Here is a 21,093-nt window from a genome sequence, read left to right as displayed (position 1 = left end):
GGCCATGCTGTCCATGGACTTGTTGTGGATTATTGTATCATTGTTGCCATGTGTTGAAAACTTGACTGATCAACGATGCCCTCCCCTGCCCTGCCCCTCCTTCCAGTCTGGCTAAATCTTTAGACTTTAGTTTTTAGAGATACAGCGCAGAAACAAGCTCTTCGGAACCACCAAGTCCGTGCCGAACAGTAATCACTCCATACACTAGCACTATCCTTTTTACCAAAGCCAATTAACATACTGTATGTCTTTGAAGTGTGGGAGGAAACCGGAGCACCCGGAGAAAACTCATGCAGTCACAGGGAGAACATACAAACTATGTACAGAAAGCACCTGGAGTCAGGATCAAACCTGGTTTTCTGGAGCTGGAAGGCAGCAACACTACCGCTATGCCACTGTGCTGCTCCTCCTCTACCATTGAATCCTCTATGACTATTTTACTGGCAGTGCGACCTTCACTGCTCAACCATTCCTTGGTCTGCTGCTCCTCCCACACCTCACCCCTCCCAGTACCTCACCCTTCACCACCTTCTCACTTCTCTCTTAAAATCCACACCGTTTGCACCCGCTGACCTATCCACTGCCTTTCTCTTTTTGCATCACTCCGAATGTCCAAGGCTGAAAGTTCATGTAGCTTTTCAATTTCCCTTGATTTCCAAATTCTGCTAATTTATTTTGCTTCCTATTAGAAAATTTCACCCAATGCATTTCTTCCCTATCTTTACTGACTAAAGTACCATGCACTGAGAAACTACTGGGTTATGCATATTATCAGCAGTAAAATAGGATGATTAGTGCTGTTTGTGGCATAAATTAAAATCAAAACCACAGTTGTCAGTTTTCAACACCAAAAATCAATCATCTTTAATCCTCCTTGGTCCGATTTGAGTCCTGGCTGTAAGCACTGCTGTAATCTCCTACATCTAATTATTATAGAACAAGGGACCCTTGCACCGCAAGCTAACTTTCCAAATTGTACGCACTCAAAGCACAAGAGGTCGGGTTGGAATGAAAAATGTGATGAGCAGCTGCTGCTACTTTAGACTCGTGAAAGTGGGAGTCAAGAACATGCAGTCAGCTGAAAATTTGATGGAACGATTACAGTAGCTGGAAACAAACTTTCGACTGCACTGACAGCCAGTCTAGATGACTTTGTACTTGTCCCTGGTTCTCCATGTGGGTGTGTCAGCTTAGAAGCCTTTTACCTAGATAGTTTAGTTTAGAGGTACAGAGTGATAATAGGCCCTTCGGCCCACACAGTCCACGTCGATCAACGATCACCCATTCACATTACTTCTATCCTACGGGATAATTCCAGGGACAATTTAGATAAGCCAGTTAACCCACAACCTTGCATGTATTTGGAATGTGGGAAGAAAGTGGAGCATCAGGGGTAAACCCATGCTGCCACAGGGTGTTCAATAGTCCTTTTTTGTTTTGTGTACCCTGATGTACAGTGAAATTTGATTTTACCATACAGATATACCCAAAAAAAACGACAGGATACAAAATTACATCAAAATTAAACATAAACAGCCACCATAATGGCGTGTTGAGAATCCCCAGGGCACACAGCAAAAGCGGAGACCCACAGCCATCAGTCCAATGTCCGGGCCACACACAAGTAATAAGATGGCCCATTGCTCTTTCATGGGGTTGTTCTCTTGAGCATTTGGGTGCAATACAATTGAACCTGTCCTGGGAAGAGGTATTGACACGTAATCTTGAATAGGTAGATATATAATGCTAAACAAGCTAAACAAAGCTTTTGAATTTCTTCTTGCCACATTGAGATTAAGCAAACAGGTTGATATTTTACTCTTAATTTGATGTTAATTAAAGATGTAGTGTTTGCCGAACATCATGTTTTATGTTCCTTGTCTGAGTAACTACTCTATTCTGGAAATAGAAACAAAGAAATGCAGATGCTGGTTTACATTGAAGATAGACACAAAGTGCTGGAATAACTCGATGGGTCAGGCAGCACTGGAGAAAAAGGATGGCTGAGAAGACTGTGGGGGCCAAGTCAATGGATGTTTATAGATGCAGTGTGACAGATTTGTGATTTGTAAGGATGTCAGGGGTGATGGGGAGAAGGCAGGAGAATGGGGTTGAGATGGAAATATAGATCAGCCATAATTGATTGACTTTAATGTTAGTTGAAGGGCTAATGTACATTCTGAAACAAAAGGCATAACTAAAATGTTCCAAACTAATCGATCACATTTCTCAACAGTAAATACAAAAAATAAATATACTTTTGTAAGTCTTTAATAGGTTTTACAGAACACTGGTCATTATAATGATGTGTTGCCATCCATGGTGTGTTCTATATCTCCACGATGATTCCAACACGAAAGGGCCTGTCCCACTTTCCTGACCTTATTCACGACCTTTTTTACTCGTGGCCACTTTTCATCATGCTAGAAAAAACGCCCCGAGCTACTTGATGCCACAAGTGCCTACAGCCAGCTACGACCTACCTACGACCTCCTACGACCTCGTGATGACCATGCTGCGAGTATGAGTCAAGGGCAAACTCGGCAGAGGTCGTGAATTAGGTCGGGAAAGTGGGGCAGGAACCATTTTGAAATATGTTGTATTGGTTTGGACTGGTTCTTCTTCTTGGTTTCTTGGTCCTCCAAAATATTCCAAATGGAATTTAAACTGGAGGTGGTGAAGGAAGGGCTTAAGCCAGAAAGGGTTATTGGGAAGAAAGAGCTACTTTAAATGTAGTTGCATCTGGTTGGGTAACTATAGTTGGATGGAGATTATTCCATGCTTTAATTGTGCGGGGGAAGAACGAATTGCTGTACACATCTGTCTTTGTAGCTGGGATCACAAATTGGATCGAATGCCCTTGTCTGCTCCTAATTGGTTTGGGTTTGGTGTAGGTCTTGTAGTCTATGTCGAGCTGACCATTTAACATTTTGTAAAAACAGGTCAAACGGTGAGCTTCACGTCTGTCTTGGAGAGGGTTCCACCCCAGAGAATTCAGAAGTTTGGTGACATTCGCTTCTCTCTCATAGGTGTTAGTAACAAATCGAGCTGCCTGTCTTTGGACACGTTCGATGGAAGAAATATTTTTATTTGTGTATGGGTCCCATGCTGCAACTGCGTAGTCCAAATGAGGTCTAACGAGGGTGAAGTATAGCTTCTCCTTGACAGAAGTTGAACAATGATGAAAGTTGCGCCTCAGAAAGTTTAGGACACCTGTTGCTTTCACCGTTGCATGATGAGTCTGACCATTCCAACGCAGATCATTCTGCAATTTGATGCCAAGATACTTGGTTTGTTTGGATTCTTCAAGGGTGGCACCAACTATATTGTAAGATGTTTCGCCTGGATTCCTCTTTCTGGTGACACGCATGGTTTCACATTTGGAAGGGTTGAACTGCATGCCCCATTGTTGTGACCACCATAGTATCGAGATCCTTTTGGAGAGCATCTTCATCATCAGCTGACTTAATTGGACGGTACAGCAAACAATCATCAGCGAATAGTCTGGTCGTACTTGCGACTTTTTCATGGATGTCATTTATGTAATGAGGTTCCTCATTTGGTTAGATTAGGTTAGTTTAGAGACTCAGCATGGAAACAGGCCGCTCTGCCCACTGAGTTCATGTAAACCATCCACACTAGTTCTATAGACATAAAAAGCTGGAGTAACTCAGCGGGATAGGCAGCATCTCTGGAGAGAAGGAATGGGTGACGTCTCGGGTCATGACCCTTCTTCAGAATGCTGAGTTACTCCAGTTTTTTGTGTCTATCTTCGGTTTAAACCAGCATCTGTAGTTTCTGAACCATCCTTCACACCAGTTCTATGTTATCCCACTTTTCCTTCCATTCCCTACACATTAGGAGGAATTTTACAGAGGCCAATTAACATACAAGCCTCCATGTCTTTTGGATGTGGGAGAAAACCGAGGCTGCTGGAGGGGGCACATGTGGTCACAGGGAGAATGTGCGAACACCATACAGACATTCCCCAGAACATACATAGTACGGTACAGCACAGAAATAAGCCCTTTAGCCCACAATGACGGTGCCAAACACATTACCAAGATAAACTAATCCCTTCAGCCTGGACATGAACTACGTCCCTCCATTTCCATCACATCAATGTGCCCATTTCAAATGCTCTTAAAACCATCATATCTGTCTCCATCACCAATCCTGGCATTGTGTTCCTTGGACATGCTATCCTCTATGTAAAAGGTTTGTCTCACACATATAACCATATAACCATATAACAATTACAGCACGGAAACAGGCCATCTCGACCCTTCTAGTCCGTGCCGAACACATAAACTCCCCTAGTCCCATATACCTGCGCTCAGACCATAAACCTCCATTCCTTTCCCATCCATATAACTATCCAATTTATTTTTAAATGATAAAAACGAACCTGCCTCCACCACCTTCACTGGAAGCTCATTCCACACAGCTACCACTCTCTGAGTAAAGAAGTTCCCCCTCATGTTACCCCTAAACTTCAGTCCCTTAATTCTCAAGTCATGTCCCCTTGTTTGATTCTTCCCTACTCTCAGTGGGAAAAGCTTTTCCACGTCAACTCTGTCTATCCCTCTCATCATTTTAAAAACCTCTATCAAGTCCCCCCTTAACCTCTGCGCTCCAAAGAATAAAGCCCTAACTTGTTCAACCTTTCTCTGTAACTTAGTTGCTGAAACCCGGGCAACATTCTAGTAAATCTCCTCTGTACTCTCTCTATTTTGTTGACATCCTTCCTATAATTAGGCGACCAAAATTGTACACAATACTCCAGAATTGGCCTCACCAATGCCTTGTACAATTTTAACATTACATCCCAACTTCTATACTCAATGCTCTGATTTATAAAGGCCAGCACACCAAAAGCTTTCTTTACCACCCTATCTACATGAGATTCCACTTTCAGGGAACTGTGCACAGTTATTCCCAGATCCCTCTGTTCACCTACATTCTTCAATTCCCTACCATTTACCATGTACGTCCTATTTTGATTTGTCCTGCCAAGATGTAGCACCTCACACTTATCCGCATTAAACTCCATCTGCCATCTTTCAGCCCACTCTTCCAACTGGCATAAATCTCTCTGTAGACTTTGAAACTCTACTTCATTACCCGCAACCCCACCTATCTTAGTATCATCTGCATACTTACTAATCCAATTTACCACACCATCGTCCAGATCATTGATGTACATGACAAACAACAGTGGACCCAACACAGATCCCTGTGGCACCCCACTCGTCACTGGCCTCCAACCTGACAAACAACCATCCACCATTACTCTCTGGCATCTCCCATTCAGCCACTGTTGAATCCATCTTGCTACTCCACCATTAATACCCAACCATTGAACCTTCTTAACCAACCTTCCATGAGGAACCTTGTCAAAGGCCTTAATGAAGTCCATATACACAACATCCACTGCTTTACCCTCATCAATTTCCCGAGTAACATCTTCAAAAAATTCAAGAAGATTAGTTAAACATGAGCTTCCAGGCACAAATCCATGTTGACTGTTCCTAATCAGACCCTGTTTATCCAGATGTTTATATATATTATCTCTAAGTATCCTTTCCATTAATTTGCCCACCACTGACGTCAAACTAACAGGTCTCTAATTGCTAGGTTTACTCTTAGACCCCTTTTTAAACAATGGAACAACATGCGCAGTACGCCAATCCTCCGGCACTATTCCCGTTTCTAATGACATTTGAAATATTTCTGCCATAGCCCCTGCTATTTCTACACTAACTTCCCTCAATGTCCTAGGGAATATCCTGTCCGGACCTGGAGACTTATCCACTTTTATATTTCTCAAAAGTGTCAGTACTTCCTCTTCTTTGATCCTCATAGTTTCCATAGCTACTCTACTTGTTTCCCTTACCTCACATAATTCAATATCCTTCTCCTTGGTGAATACCGAAGAAAAGAAACTGTTCAATATCTCCCCCATCTCTTTTGGCTCTGCAGATAGTTGGCCACTCTGACTCTCTAATGGACCAATTTTATCCCTCGTTATCCTTTTGCTATTAATATAGCGGTGGAATCCCTTCGGATTTACTTTTACCTTACTTGCCAAAGCAACCTCATATCTTCTTTTAGCTTTTCTAATTTCTTTCTTAAGATTCTTTTTACATTCTTTATACTCCTCAAGCACCGCATTTACTCCATGCTGCCTATAACTATTGTAGATCTCCCTCTTTTTCCGAACCAAGTGTCCAATTTCCCTTGAAAACCATGGCTCTTTACAATTTTTACGATTTCCTTTCAACCGAACAGGGACATAAAGATTCTGTACTCTTAAAATTTCACCTTTAAATGTACTCCATTTCTCTTCCACATCTTTCCCATAAAACAAACTGTCCCAATTTACTCCTTTTAAATCCTTTCGCATCTCCTCAAAGTTAGCCTTTCTCCAATCAAAAATCTCAACCCTAGGTCCAGTTTTGTCCCTCTCCATAATTATATTGAAACTAATGGTATTGTGATCACTGGACCCGAACTGTTCCCCAACGCATACCTCTGCCACCTGACCCATCTCATTTCCTAACAAATAGCCTCCCTAGACGAGCCCTCTAATCTATCCTGCCAAAGCACTGCTGTAATATCTTCCCTGATAAGCAATGCAACACCTCCACCTCTTGCCCCTCCAATTCTATCACACCTGAAGCAACGAAATCCTGGAATATTTAGTTTCCATCTCCTGTAAACTTGGTCCCTTTCTCCTTAAAGCTATGCCCATTAATCTATAGTATGTGTTAATGATGAATGAGGCTTCAGTATCATGTTCAATGCGTTTGTTTCCTAATTAATACATAATTTCCTTGAGAGCACAGAGGAAATATTGAAATGACCTGTAAATGATAGTAAGTATTTTTCCATCAATGTTCCATTCATTGAAAAATATCAATGAAATAACATTGACTGCTGGTTGTGTAAGAAGGAATTGCAGATGCTTCATAACTGCTGTAGCTTTGGGAGCAACAACAGCAGCAGGAGTTTAGCAAGAGATACGACTGATTGGCTCTAGCCCAAGTGGGAGGAGAGAAGTGAGTCAGTGCTGGGAAAACAGTTGAAAACTGAGGAATTTGGTTTGTAAATTGGTAAATCAGGCAATTTATCAGTCAATTTAAGCAAGACTGCTCTTAGCGAGCGGCAGTGAGTGAAGTGCCCTGTGAGAAAAGTGTGAGTCTTCGGAGAGGAGACGAAAGAAGGAGATGTCAGGCAAGCTGATTCAGTGCGATGCTTGCAGTATGTGGGAGGTCAAGGACACCGCTAGTGCCTCTGGCTGCTACAAATGCGAGAAGTGCTTCCAGGTAGAGCTCCTGAAGGGCCGTGTTGGGGAACTGGAGAAGCAAGCGGATGACCTCCGGTTCGTCCGAGAAACGGAGTCGTTCCTCGACAAGTCCTACAGTACGATTGTTACACCTAAGGTACTGAAAGAGAGAAGGTGGGAGACAGTGAGAACGGGAGGGAAGCATGGAATGCCAACGTCCCCGGGTGTTGTACCTCTTGTGAACAGGTTCACCCACTTAGAAGCTGTCGGGACAGAAGAGGCGTTTACACTGGGCGGCGGACTGGCTTGTGATGCGAATAGGGCTGTTGAGCCAAAACCAAAAAGGCCTAAGGCAGGCAACGCCATTGTAGTGGGAGACTCCATTGTGAGAGGTACGGACAGGGGTTTCTGCGGCAACAGACGGGATGCGAGGATGGTGTGCTGCCTTCCTGGTGCCAGGATCCAGGATGTCACGGACAGAGTACAGAAAATCCTCAACGGCGAAGGTGAACATCCGGAAGTGGTAGTGCATGTCGGCACAAACGATGTCGGAAAGAAGGGGATGAATATTCTGCAGCGTGACTTTAGAGAGCTCGGAAAAATGCTGAAAAGCAGGACCTCCAGGGTTGTTATCTCCGGTTTGCTTCCAGTTCCTCGTGCTGGCGAGAGCAGGAACAGGGAGATACAGGACCTGAACGTGTGGCTGAGGAACTGGTGCACGGGGCAGGGATTTAGATTCTTAGATCACTGGGATCTGTTTTGGGGTAAGGGGGAACTGTACAAAATGGACGGATTGCATCTTAACAGGTGTGGGACCAGCATTCTGGCAGGCAGGTTTGCCACTGCTACACGGGTGGTTTTAAACTGAATAAGGGGGGTGGGGTGTCGAATGGGATAGTGGAGGATGGAGTTAAAGGGAAAGGGTTTCTTAAATGTGTGAGCGTAGAGACAGAGGGGTGTAAAATGAGGGTAGAAGCAATAGGTAGCAAGGTGAAAAGTAAAGGTGGCAGGCAGACAAAACCAGGGCAAAAATCAAAAAGGGCCACTTTTCAAAATAATTGTATAAGGGGTAAGAGTGTTGTAAAAACAAGCCTGAAGGCTTTGTGTCTCAATGCAAGGAGCATTCGTAATAAAGTGGATGAGTTGAATGTGCAGATAGCTATTAATGACTATGATATAGTTGGGATCACGGAGACATGGCTCCAGGGTGACCAAGGCTGAGAGCTGAACATCCAGGGATATTCAATATTCAGGAGGGATAGAGAGAAAGGAAAAGGAGGTGGGGTAGCGTTGCTGATTAGAGAGGAGATTAACGCAATGGAAAGGAAGGACATTAGTTTGGAGGATGTGGAATCGGTATGGGTAGAGCTGCGAAACACTAAGGGCAGAAAACGCTGGTGGGTGTGGTGTACAGGCCACCTAACAGTAGTAGTGAAGTTGGAGATGGTATCAAACAGGAAATTAGAAATGCGTGCGACAAAGGCAAAACCGTTATAATGGGTGACTTCAATCTACATATAGATTGGGTGAATCAAATTGGCAGGGGTGCTGAGGAATAGGATTTTTTGGAATGTATGTGGGATAGTTATCTAAATCAACATGTAGAGGAACCAACGAGAGAGCAGGCTATTTTAGACTGGGTATTGAGTAATGAGGAAGGGTTAGTTAGCAGTCTTGTTGTATGTGCCCCCTTGGGCAAGAGTGACCATAATATGGTTGAGTTCTTCATTAGGATGGAGAGTGACATTGTTAATTCAGAAACAATGGTTCTGAACTTAAAAAAAGGTAACTTTGAGGGTATGAGACGTGAATTGGCCAAGATTGACTTGCAATTAATTCTAAAAGGGTTGACGGTGGATATGCAATGGAAGACATTTAAAGACTGCATGGATGAACTACAAAAATTGTTCATCCCAGTTTGGCAAAAGAATAAATCAGGGAAGGTAGTGCATCCGTGGATAACAAGGGAAATCAGGGATAGTATCAAAGCAAAGGATGATGCGTACAAATTAGCCAGAAAAAGCAGCATACCGGAGGACTGGGAGAAATTCAGAGACCAGCAGAGGAGGACAAAGGGCTTAATTAGGAAAGGAAAAATAGATTATGAAAGAAAACTGGCAGGGAACATAAAAACTGACTGCAAAAGTTTTTATAGATATGTGAAAAGAAAGAGATTAGTTAAAACAAATGTAGGTCCCTTGCAGTCAGAAACAGGTGAGTTGATCATGGGGAACAAGGATATGGCGGACCAATTGAATAACTACTTTGGTTCCGTCTTCACTAAGGAAGACATAAATAATCTGCCGGAAATAGCAGGGGACCGCGGGTCAAAGGAGTTGGAGGAATTGAGTGAAATCCAGGTTAGCCGGGAAGTGGTGTTGGGTAAATTGAATGGATTAAAGGCCGATAAATCCCCAGGGCCAGATAGGCTGCATCCCAGAGTACTTAAGGAAGTAGCTCCAGAAATAGTGGATGCATTAGTAATAATCTTTCAAAACTTGGTATCATTTAAAAATAAATTGGATAGGCATATGGATGAGAAGGGAATGGAGGGTTATGGTATGAGTGCAGGCAGGTGGGGCTAAGGGAAAAAAAGTTGTTCGGCACGGACTTGTAGGGCCGAGATGGCCTGTTTCCGTGCTGTAATTGTTATATGGTTATATGGTTATATGGTTAAAACTCTTTAGATTCTGGAGTAGTTCCTGAGGATTGGCGGGTAGCAAACGTAACCCCACTTTTTAAGAAGGGAGGGAGAGAGAAAACGGGGAATTACAGACCAGTTAGTCTAACATCGGTAGTGGGGAAACTGCTAGAGTCAGTTATTAAAGATGGGATAGCAGCACATTTGGAAAGTGGTGAAATCATTGGACAAAGTCAGCATGGATTTACAAAAGGTAAATCATGTCTGACGAATCTTATAGAATTTTTCGAGGATGTAACTAGTAGCGTGGATAGGGGAGAACCAGTGGATGTGGTGTATCTGGACTTCCAGAAGGCTTTTGACAAGGTCCCACATAAGAGATTAGTATACAAACTTAAAGCACACGGCATTGGGGGTTCAGTATTGATGTGGATAGAGAACTGGCTGGCAAACAGGAAGCAAAGAGTAGGAGTAAACGGGTCCTTTTCACAATGGCAGGCAGTGACTAGTGGGGTACCGCAAGGCTCAGTGCTGGGACCCCAGCTATTTACAATATATATTAATGATCTGGGTGAGGGAATTGAAGGCAATATCTCCAAGTTTGCGGATGACACTAAGCTGGGGGGCAGTGTTAGCTGTGAGGAGGATGCTAGGAGACTGCAAGGTGACTTGGATAGGCTGGGTGAGTGGGCAAATGTTTGGCAGATGCAGTATAATGTGGATAAATGTGAGGTTATCCATTTTGGCGGCAAAAACAGGAAAGCAGACTATTATCTAAATGGTGGCCGACTAGGAAAAGGGGAGATGCAGCGAGACCTGGGTGTCATGGTACACCAGTCATTGAAAGTGGGCATGCAGGTGCAGCAGGCAGTGAAGAAAGCGAATGGTATGTTAGCTTTCATAGCAAAAGGATTTGAGTATAGGAGCAGCGAGGTTCTACTGCAGTTGTACAGGGTCTTGGTGAGACCACACCTGGAGTATTGCGTACAGTTTTGGTCTCCAAATCTGAGGAAGGACATTATTGCCATAGAGGGAGTGCAGAGAAGGTTCACCAGACTGATTCCTGGGAAGTCAGGACTGTCTTATGAAGAAAGACTGGATAGACTTGGTTTATACTCTCTAGAATTTAGGAGATTGAGAGGGGATCTTATAGAAACTTACAAAATTCTTAAGGGGTTGGACAGGCTAGATGCAGGAAGATTGCTCCCGATGTTGGGGAAGTCCAGGACAAGGGGTCACAGCTTAAGGATAAGGGGGAAATCCTTTAAAACCGAGATGAGAAGAACTTTTTTCACACAGAGAGTGGTGAATCTCTGGAACTCTCTGCCACAGAGGGTAGTCGAGGCCAGTTCATTGGCTATATTTAAGAGGGAGTTAGATGTGGCCCTTGTGGCTAAGGGGATAAGAGGGTATGGAGAGAAGGCAGGTACGGGATACTGAGTTGGATGATCAGCCATGATCATATTGAATGGCGGTGCAGACTCGAAGGGCCGAATGGCCTACTCCTGCACCTAATTTCTATGTTTCTATGTTTCTAAACCAAAGAAAGACACAAAAAGCTGGAGTAACTCAGCGGGACAGACAGTATCTCTGGAGAGAAGAAATGGGTGATGTTTTGGGTCGAGTCCCTTCTTCAGACTGGGTAGGGATATGGGAAACGAGAGATATAGACGGTGATGTGGAGAGATAAAGAACAATGAATGAAAGATATGCAAATAAGTAACGATGACAAAGGGAACAGGCCATTGTAAGCTATTTATAGGGTGAAAATGAGAAGCTAGTGCGACTTGGGTGGGGGAGGGATAGCGAAAGAAGGAATGCCGAGGCTACCTAAAATGAGAGAAATCAATCTTCATACCACTGGGCCGTAAGCTGCCGAAGCGAAATATGAGATGCTGTTCCTCCAATTTGCATTTAGCCTCACTCTGGCAATGAAGGAGACCGAGGACAGAAAGATCTGTGTCGGAATGGGAAAGCGAATTAAACTGCCCAGCAACCGGGAGATCAATTTGGTTCACGTGGGCTGAGTGAAAGTGTTCAGCGAAACGATCACCCAGTATGCGTTTGGTCTCGACGATGTGTAAGAGTCCACGTCTTGAACAACGGATACAGTAGATGAGGTTGGAGGAGGCGCAAGTGAACCTCTGCCTAACCTGAAACCAGGGAGGAGGTATAGCGACAGGTGGTGCATCTTCTGTCGTTGCAGGGGAAGGTACCTGGGGAGGGGGTGGTTTGGGTGGGAAGGGGTGTGTTAATGAGGGAGTTGCGGAGGGAATGGTCTCAGCGGAAGGTGGAGATGGGAAAATGTGGCTAGTGGTGGGATCCCGTTGGAGGTGGCGGAAATTTCGGAAGATTATGTGTTATATGCGATGGCTGATGGGGTGGAAGGTAAGGACTAGGGGGACTGTTTCTGCTGCGAGTAGGGGGAGGGGGAGCAAGGGCGGAGCTGCAGGGCACCGAGGAGACATGAGTGTAGCCTCATCTATGATGGGAGAGGGGAATCCCCGTTTATTTTTTAATGACTCTTTCTTGGAAGGTCTCTAAATAGTAACCAAAGGATCTCCAGTATGTTCTTCACTCAGCTTTGGTTTATTGGTAAGTTTCTATGGCACTAATGAATGCATTGACACATGAGAATGTCTGAAGAGATTTTGCATTGTTCTGGTTTTGGATATATTTTAATTTTGAATAAAGTCCATTTTTGGAAATGAATAACACGGTAAGTTTCTCAACTGTTTGTCAACTCCCACTGTTAATAAGAAAAAGATTGATTGTGAGCATTATGTATGGATTTCTCTGACACTTTGACGGATATTTCCTTTGCTTGCACCTTGCACCACCACCAGCTCTTATCTTTCCAATATTCATTATTAATGGATTTTTTTCTCTGTAGAGTACTAACATATTTTTTTTCTTTGTCTTCTTGGTTCCAGGATCTCCGCGAAGCCCCATCAATAAAACCACCCTTACACTGATAAGCGTGATAGGATGTGCAATTGGGTTGGTTTATGGCTCCCATCTGACCTGTCCCCTGTCTGTGAAAGTTGTTCTTCATGTGCCCGAGCACCTTATTGCTGACGGTGAGTAAAAGATCCATCGATGCATGTTTATTTCATTATAATAACATTAATTAGAGCTGCAAACATTTGTACTTAAAGTAGAAAACTAGTAGCTGCTTAGCATAGTATCATAACCATGAGTATTGCAGAACCACAGTATGTAAAACAGCAAATTAATCTGTCAAACAGATTGTGATTAAATGGAATCAGCATCTTTATCTGCCCCTTGCAATCTTTACAAGTTACAGCTCTAAAGGACTTTGGTTAGGCCACATATGTAGTTTTGCATCCAGTTCTGGTTGCCCCAAATACGGGAGGATGTGGAGGCTTTGGAAAGGATGCAGAGGAGCTTTATCAGAAAGCTGCCGGGATGTATTAGGTACGGGGAGAGGTTGGGTAGATGTAGATTTTATTTTACTCTGAAGCTTCGGAGGTTGAGGTCTAACTAAAAGAAGTATACAAAATAATGAGAGGCATTCTGTAGATATGGTAAACAGTCAGATCCTTTCTCCCAGGGTGGAGATGTTCAACATATCTACAAGGTGAATGGGGGAAGGTTTAATGGAGATGTGTGGGGCAAGTTTTCTACATAGAGAGTAGTGGGGGCTTTAAACGCATTGCCAGGGTTGGTGGTGGTAGCTGATACAATAGTGGCATTTAAGAGGCTTTTAGATGGGCACATGTAAATGCATGGAATAGAGGAATATGGATCTGTACAGGTAGATGAGATCAGTTTAATAGGACGTAGAATAGTTCAGCACAGGAATGGGACCTTCAGCCCACAATGTTTATGCTGAACATGATGCCAAGTTAAAATGATCTCTGCCTGTACATGATCCTTATCACTCTATTCATTGTACTTCCATGTGCCTATCTAAAAGCCTCTTAAACACTACTCTTGTATCTGCCTCCACCCCCACCGCTGGCAGTGCATTCCAGGCTATCACCACTCTATGTAAAAAAAAAACATGCCCCTCACGTCTCCTTTAAACTTTCCCCCTCTCACCTTATCGGTATGCCCTTTAGCCTTAGACATGTTGATCCTGGGGGAAAAAAAGGCCCTGACTGTCTACCCTATCCATGTTTTCTAGGGCTGCTGCCTGACCCTCTGAGTTACTACAACACTTTGTGTCATTTTTCATGTTAAAGATACTTACTTTTCTGTGGGCAACAATCTCTGCCCCATTCAGGAACCAGTCCAACTCTCCTGACAGCATGCAGTCAGCATATAATATAACATCTGGCAATGTATTCCAGAGTCATTACTCTGTGGATGAAGAAAAACTGCTGAACAATTTATCCAACATGTAGATAATTTAAACGCGTGTCCTCTGGTCCTTTCTAATCTATTTACTTGCTGTGGTCTCAAAGTAAACATAACTCTTCAGCTGACAGCAGTTCTCAAACATTGCTGTTAATGTATTGATATGAAAACTCATCATGTTCCTGAAATGGCTTCCCTGATATCTAAAACTTCAGTGATCTTCAAAGACTTTGGGGGAAAAAACTGCAATCAGATAGTTACAGACTTTCTGCCATTCAACTTCAATAAGTGCACTGACAGAGTATCAGTGCATTCTACAATCAAATGCCGTGAGAAGAAAATATCCAGCTGAGACTTGGAGCCTGTGAAATCCTCTCTGCAAAAGCAAGCTTTTAAATCTTTTTTTTAAAGCTTTTTCCAAAGCAATGGCTTTTTCTGCAGTACAGTGGCTCAGCAGGTAGAGCCACTGCCTCAGAGCCAGAGACCTGCGATCAATCCTGACCTGGATGCTGTCCGCATGGTGTTTACATGTGCTCCCTGTGATCACGTGGGTTTTCTCCGGGTGCTCTGGTTTCCACCCTCACCCCAAAGATGTGGGTTTTTTTGTAGGTAATTTGTCTTCTGTAAATTACTGTTAGTGTGTCTGGAGAGCAGTAGGTGTCTGAAACGTGCTGCCAGATGTGGTGGTGGAGGCATATATGATAGTGGCATTTAAGAAGCTTTTGGATAGGTACATGGATATGGAGGGATATGGATCATGTACAGCCAGATGAGATTAGTTAATCTTCACATTATGTTCGTCACAAATATTATGGGCCGAAGAGCCTGTTCCTGCGCTGTACTGTTTATGTTCCAATCTCTCAGTTCAACGCCGAGATCCTTCTCCTCTCTGGTTGTCTCTGGCTGGACCTTTCTAAGTGTCTTTTCAATGTTATTACAGGACCTGCCTCGTCTACCTCCTCTGGCAGCTCGTTCCTTATACTCACCACCCCTTAAGTGAAAAAATTGCCCCTCAGTTTCTTATTAAATCTTTCCCCGCTCACCTTAAAACTAGGCATTCAACAAGGCTTAAAAAAAAAAAGGGATTCAAATAACATTAGCAAATTTGCAGATGACACAAAGCTGGGTGGCAGTGTGAACTGTGAGGAGGATGCTATGAGAATGCAGGGTGACTTGGACAGGTTGGGGGAGTGGGCAGATGCATGGCAGATGAAGTTTAATGCGGATAAATTTGAGGTTATCCACTTTGGTAGCAAAGACAGGAAGGCTGTTTACTATCTAAATGGCGTCAAATTGGGAAAAGGGGAAGTACAACGGGGTCTGGGGGTCCTTGTACATCAGTCTATGAAATTATGCATGCAGGTACTGTAGTCAGTGATGAAAGTGAATGGCATGTTGGCCTTTATAACAAGAGGAATCGAATATAGAAGCAAAGAGGTCCTTCTGCAGTTGTACAGAGCCCAAGTGAGACCACACATGGAGTATTGTGTGCAGTTTTGGTCCCCTAATTTGAGGAAGGACATTCTTGCTATTGAGGGAGTGCAGCGTAGGTTTACAAGGTTAATTCCTGGGATGGCAGGGCTGTCATATGCTGAGAGAATGAAGCAGCTGGGCTTGTACACTCTGTAGTTTAGAAGGATGAGAGGCAATCTCATTGAAACATATAAGATTGTTAAGGGCTTGGACATGCTAGAGGCAGGAAACATGTTTCCGATGTTGGGGGAGTCCAGAACCAGGGGCCACAGTTTAAAAATAAGGAGTAAGCCATTTAGAACGGAGACGAGGAAACTTTTTCTCACAGAGTCTGTGGAATTCTCTGCCTCAGAGGGCGATGGAGGCAGGTTCTCTGGATGCTTTCAAGAGAGAGTTAGATAGGGCTCTTAAAAATAGCAGAGTCAGGGGATATGGGGAGAAGGCAGGAACGGGGTACTGATTGGGGATGATCAGCCATGATCACATTGAATGGTGGTGCTGGCTCGAAGGGCCAAATGGCCTACCCCTGCACCTATTGTCTATTGTCTATATCCTCTGGTTCTTAATTCCACTACTCTGGGGAAAAGGACTCTGTGCATTCACCTAAGATAAAATTGAAACAAAATATATTGAAATCACTGATTTCATTTTCCTTTCCAGTGATACTTTATCCAAAAGGTTGAGAATGAAATTGCCAAATAACTGATTTGCAAAAAATTTGCTGCTCCTTGTTAAAGTCTTAATATAAGTTGCCAGACAAAAATATTGTCCACCGGGATAAATCAAAACAATTAGAAATTGGTTGCTGCACTGCTGAAATTACTTACAGGCTGAAGCAGTGAAAATCTCTCAAAGGGTTGTTCCACATTGATTTTCTTGCAACAAACTTATTTGTTGTTCCCTTTGGGGGAAGCTGATTGGAAAGAATGCAATCTGATGGACGAGGAACACCCATCCCACTAAATGCCATTATGACTTAAAAATATATATTCAGGAGATGAAAACCCTAGTTTCCCGAATCTCCACGTAATTTACCCAGGTTTCATTCTGGTTAGGAAGGAACTGCAGATGCGGTTTTCTACTGAAGATAGACAGAGAATGTTGGTGTAACTCAGAAGGTCAGGTAGCATCTCTGGAGAAAAGGAATAGGTGATGTTTCGGGTCGGAACCCTTCTTCAGACAGGTTTCGTTCTAATACATCAACACAGAAGACACGGAGGTCAAGAGTAGCTCAGCGTGTCAGCCAGCATCACCAACCATGTTTACTTGAGACGCTGCCTGACCCGCTGGGTTACTCCAACACTTTGTGTCTTTATTATATAAACTAACATCTGCGGTTCCTTGTTTCTAAATCGGCGGCACATTTTCTCTCAGGCTAATAAAACCTGCCAAAAGTGGGTTGCACAAAGGAATTCTCAATACAAATAAGTTTATTTTTGTTACTGCAAGCAAAAGGTGCAAAAGACTGAATGTTACCATTTTAATACTGTAAGTGTCTTTGTGCAAGCATCAATAGAAGAAATTGTCCTTTGGTTCCTGATTCCCCTGCTGTGGGTAAAAATACTATATTCACCCCAATCTATTCCCCTCATGATTTTATACACCTCTATAAGATCACCCTTAAGCCTCCAGCACTCTGAGGAATAAAGTCCTAACCTGCCCAACCTCTCCCGGCAGCTCAGTTCATCTAGTCCTGGCAACATCCTCGTAATTCTTGTGGAAAATGTTTATTGAGATGCTTTATTTGGCAGTGGCATGATTCCTGCCTCCTGATTGCTAATTCCCTTGTCTCTGTCAGTTTCCCAATCTAACTAACATATACTGCTTAGCAATTGGCTGTCAATTCGAATGGAATCAGCTGGAATTTACAAACAGCGGGTTCATTGATCTGTCTTTTACTTCAATAAAGATACTCATTGATTTGCTGCGCTTGCATTTCCTCTTTAATCTTCAATTTCCCAGAATTTATACGTTCTCTTATCCAATATTTCTTAGCTTTTATAGAAACAGAGATAGACTGAGAGCTTCTTCACACCTTACTTCATATTATTTATTGCCATTTGTGAGTCCCATTTGTGCAGATTTATGTCAAAATACAATTGCATTCACTCACCCAGAGGAAGACAGCTACAATCATATTTGCTTTTAATCTTCGGCATTAACAATGGAGTTTCTAAAACCCAAAATAAAATCACCTTAGGACCTCCATAATCTTAATTTGTTTCTGACAACAGCAATAACATAGCTTAATTTAGTATAGTTTATTATCATTTGTACCGGGATACAGTGAGAAGGTTTTGCTACTGTGCAATTTTATTATTATCTAATCGGCAGAAGAATATACATGATAATCAAGCTGTTCACTGTATACAGATACAGGAGAAAGCAATAACGTTGAGTGCAAGATAAAGTCCGATTAAAGATAGTCTGAGGGTCTCCAATGATGGTAACTCAGGCCCACTTCCTAGTTGTTGATAGGTTGGTTTAGTTACCTGATGACTGTCCATGAATCTGGAGGTATGCATTTTCACATTTCTGTATCTCTTGCCTAGAGGGGAGAAGAAGGAGTGACCAGGGTAAGACTAGTCCTTGATTATGCCGATGGCCTTGCCGAGACAGTGTGAAAATATACCTACAATTTAATGGGATTTTTTCTTTCTTCCCTGCTGTATTCAAAATGCTGTGATCTGCAGTTGCAGAACAATTCAATAAGGAAGAGGAATGAGGGACGTGAGCTGCTATCCAATTGGGAAATGTTTGTCATTCTATGAACAATATGGATGAGAAGGAAGTTGGCTTGGTTGGTTAGCTTGCAGATGACAGCAACATTGGTAGTGTCGTGGACAGTAAGAAAGGTTATCTGAGATACAACATGATATAGATGAACTAGAATGTGGGCCAAGGTATGACGGATGGAATTTAAATTTGACAAGTTCAAAGTATTGCATTTTGGTAAGTTAAACCATGGCAATGATTACATAGTGAGTCCCAGACCCCCGGAGAGTATTCTCGAACAGTGGCCAATGTTTAGAAGTGAATAGTCCCTTGAAAGTCGCAACACAGGTCAGTAGGATGGTGAACAAGGCATTTGGTATGCTTGCCTTCATTGGTCATGGTATTGAGTACAGGAGTTGGGATGTTATGTTACAACTGTACAAGATGTTGATGAGACCACATTTGGAGTACAGTGTGTACTTCTGGATGCCCAGATACATGTCATTAAGCTGGATGAGTTGGACCGAAGAACATGTTTTCATACTCTATGTACATTTATGACCCTATGAAATAATGCTCCAGTGGTAAAACTCAAATAATCTGCTTTTTATTCACTGGGAGTTTTGATGGTTTAGTATCTGGCTCACCAACTTTGGTTTCCCATGGTCCCATTAAATTCACTCAGGACCCATTTCATATGCTTCCTTCAACTTCACCTGGACCCTGTTCCCACATTTAGTTTTGTTTAATTGATGTGTTTATTATTATCACGTGTACTGAGGTACAAACTGCGTGCTATCCAGTCCAGGTAAAGATTATACATTAATACAATCAAGCCAGCCACAGTGCACAGATAAAGATACAACATTTAGTGCAAGATATAACACTGAAGTACGATAAAGTCCAATTAAAGATAGTTTGAAGGTTGCCAATGAGGTAGATGGCAGGTCAGGACCACACTTGCATGACAACTATTTGAAAGAAACTGTTCCTGAATCAGGAGGTGTGCACTTTCAAACTTCTGTGCCTCTTGCCTGATGGGAGAGGGGAAAGAAGAGGGAGTGACTGGATAAGACTGGTCCTTGATTATGCTGGTGGACTTCACAAGGCAATGTGAGGTGGAAATGGTATTTAAACATGTCTCGGCCCTTTCTTCCACCTTCCTTTAAACCATTCCATGCTCCATTTCCTTTAAACACTTCCTTGACAAAAATCCCACATCCATTTAAACACAATAGGACCCAATCTATTCCACCCTTTAAACTCATCCATTTCACTGCATCATTTATTAATCAACTACATATTCTCTAAATAAAAGTGAATGAAAAATGTGCGGGGGTAATATTAGTAGAGTTTAGACTTAATAGATGCAGCACGGAAACAGGCCCTTCGGCCCACCGAGACCCTGCTGACCAGCGATCCCCATGCACTAGCACTATCCTACACACTAGGGACAATTTACAACTATTATTAAAGCCAATTAACCTACAAACCTGTACATCTTTGGAGTGTGGGAAGAAACCCGAGCACCCACGTGGTCGCAGGTAGAATGCACAACCTCCATACAGACAGTACCCTTAGTCAGGATCGAACCCTAGCCTCTGACGCTGTAAGGCCATAACTCTTTCATTGCACCACTGTGCCGCCACAGAGTATTATTGTATTATTCATTGATCCAGAAAATCTGCCAATAAAGCACCTCTGAGATTGCAAAATTATTTGTGTTTTATTGTGTATCAGTTTTACCACAATGTTGAGAGACAAGAGTATTTAATTGACACTGGAACAATTAAATTCTTACTTGCAGCAGCATAACAGGACTGTAAACACAGAACTCATAGATAACATAATAAACATTTAAAAAATCAATGTTTAAAAAAAAATCAAATCTATTGCAAAAAGCCCAAAGTCCTTAGTGCATCCAAGACAGTTAGTGATTTGTTGCATTCAAGAGCCCGATGGTTGTTGGGTAGAAGCTAATCTGGATCCTGGTTGTCATGGTTTTCAGCCTCCTATGCCTCCTTCCTGAGTGAAAGTAGGAGTGAAATGAGAGTGTGGCCAGGGTGGTCTTTGATAATATTTGTTGCCTTGTTGAGGCAGTACATCCTATAGATCCTTTTGATGGTGGGGAGGTCAGTGCTTGTGATGGACCGGGCACTGACAGTTATTAAATAAGGTCCATATTGGAACAACACATTTTCAATTTAGATTTATGTAGGACTCTCAAATCTATCAACACAACTGTGTGGATGCACTTCTCAAAGTTGAGCAGGCGTTCGATTGTTAAAAATGTTTCCATCGGATAGGCTGTGGGACCCCAACCGTTTAGTTTAATGAAAATCCTCCACATCACATTCATTGAAACAGCAGGAAATATTTTCTCAAACCAGATAACCATTTAAATTTAATGTGTTTGGAAAAATCGGTCTCCCCATCTTATCAAAAGAAATAAAATAGCAGAATTCGATTAAGCTACCAAACTGGATAAGTATACCTGACTTACATTTTAAACATATTCAAAAATCTTCCAGTCGTGCTGTTTAAACGGCAGTAAAACATTGCTTTTTTCCCACACATTTGTCTGGCACTGAGTAAGGTAAGGCATCTCCCAGTGTGTGCTCATATTGACTCTTTCCTGTGAATGACTGTCTCC

The 21,093-nt window shown here is 42.7% G+C and overlaps 1 protein-coding gene across 1 annotated transcript in view; it reads left to right on the top strand.

Annotated features, from left to right (window-relative positions):
• astn1 (astrotactin 1) overlaps positions 1 to 21,093 on the top strand; it is a 1,835,284-nt gene that overhangs the window by 760,569 nt on the left and 1,053,622 nt on the right. The window contains exon 6 of the mRNA XM_033028426.1: positions 12,863 to 13,009. Coding sequence (XP_032884317.1) covers positions 12,863 to 13,009 — 147 coding nt within the window. The remainder of the gene's footprint in view (positions 1 to 12,862; positions 13,010 to 21,093) is intronic.

The sequence above is a fragment of the Amblyraja radiata genome, chromosome 10 (assembly GCF_010909765.2).
Source record: "Amblyraja radiata isolate CabotCenter1 chromosome 10, sAmbRad1.1.pri, whole genome shotgun sequence".
Taxonomy (NCBI): domain Eukaryota; kingdom Metazoa; phylum Chordata; class Chondrichthyes; order Rajiformes; family Rajidae; genus Amblyraja; species Amblyraja radiata.
The sequence above is the reverse complement of the archived record's forward strand: the minus strand, read 5'-3'. Positions and strand labels throughout refer to the sequence as shown.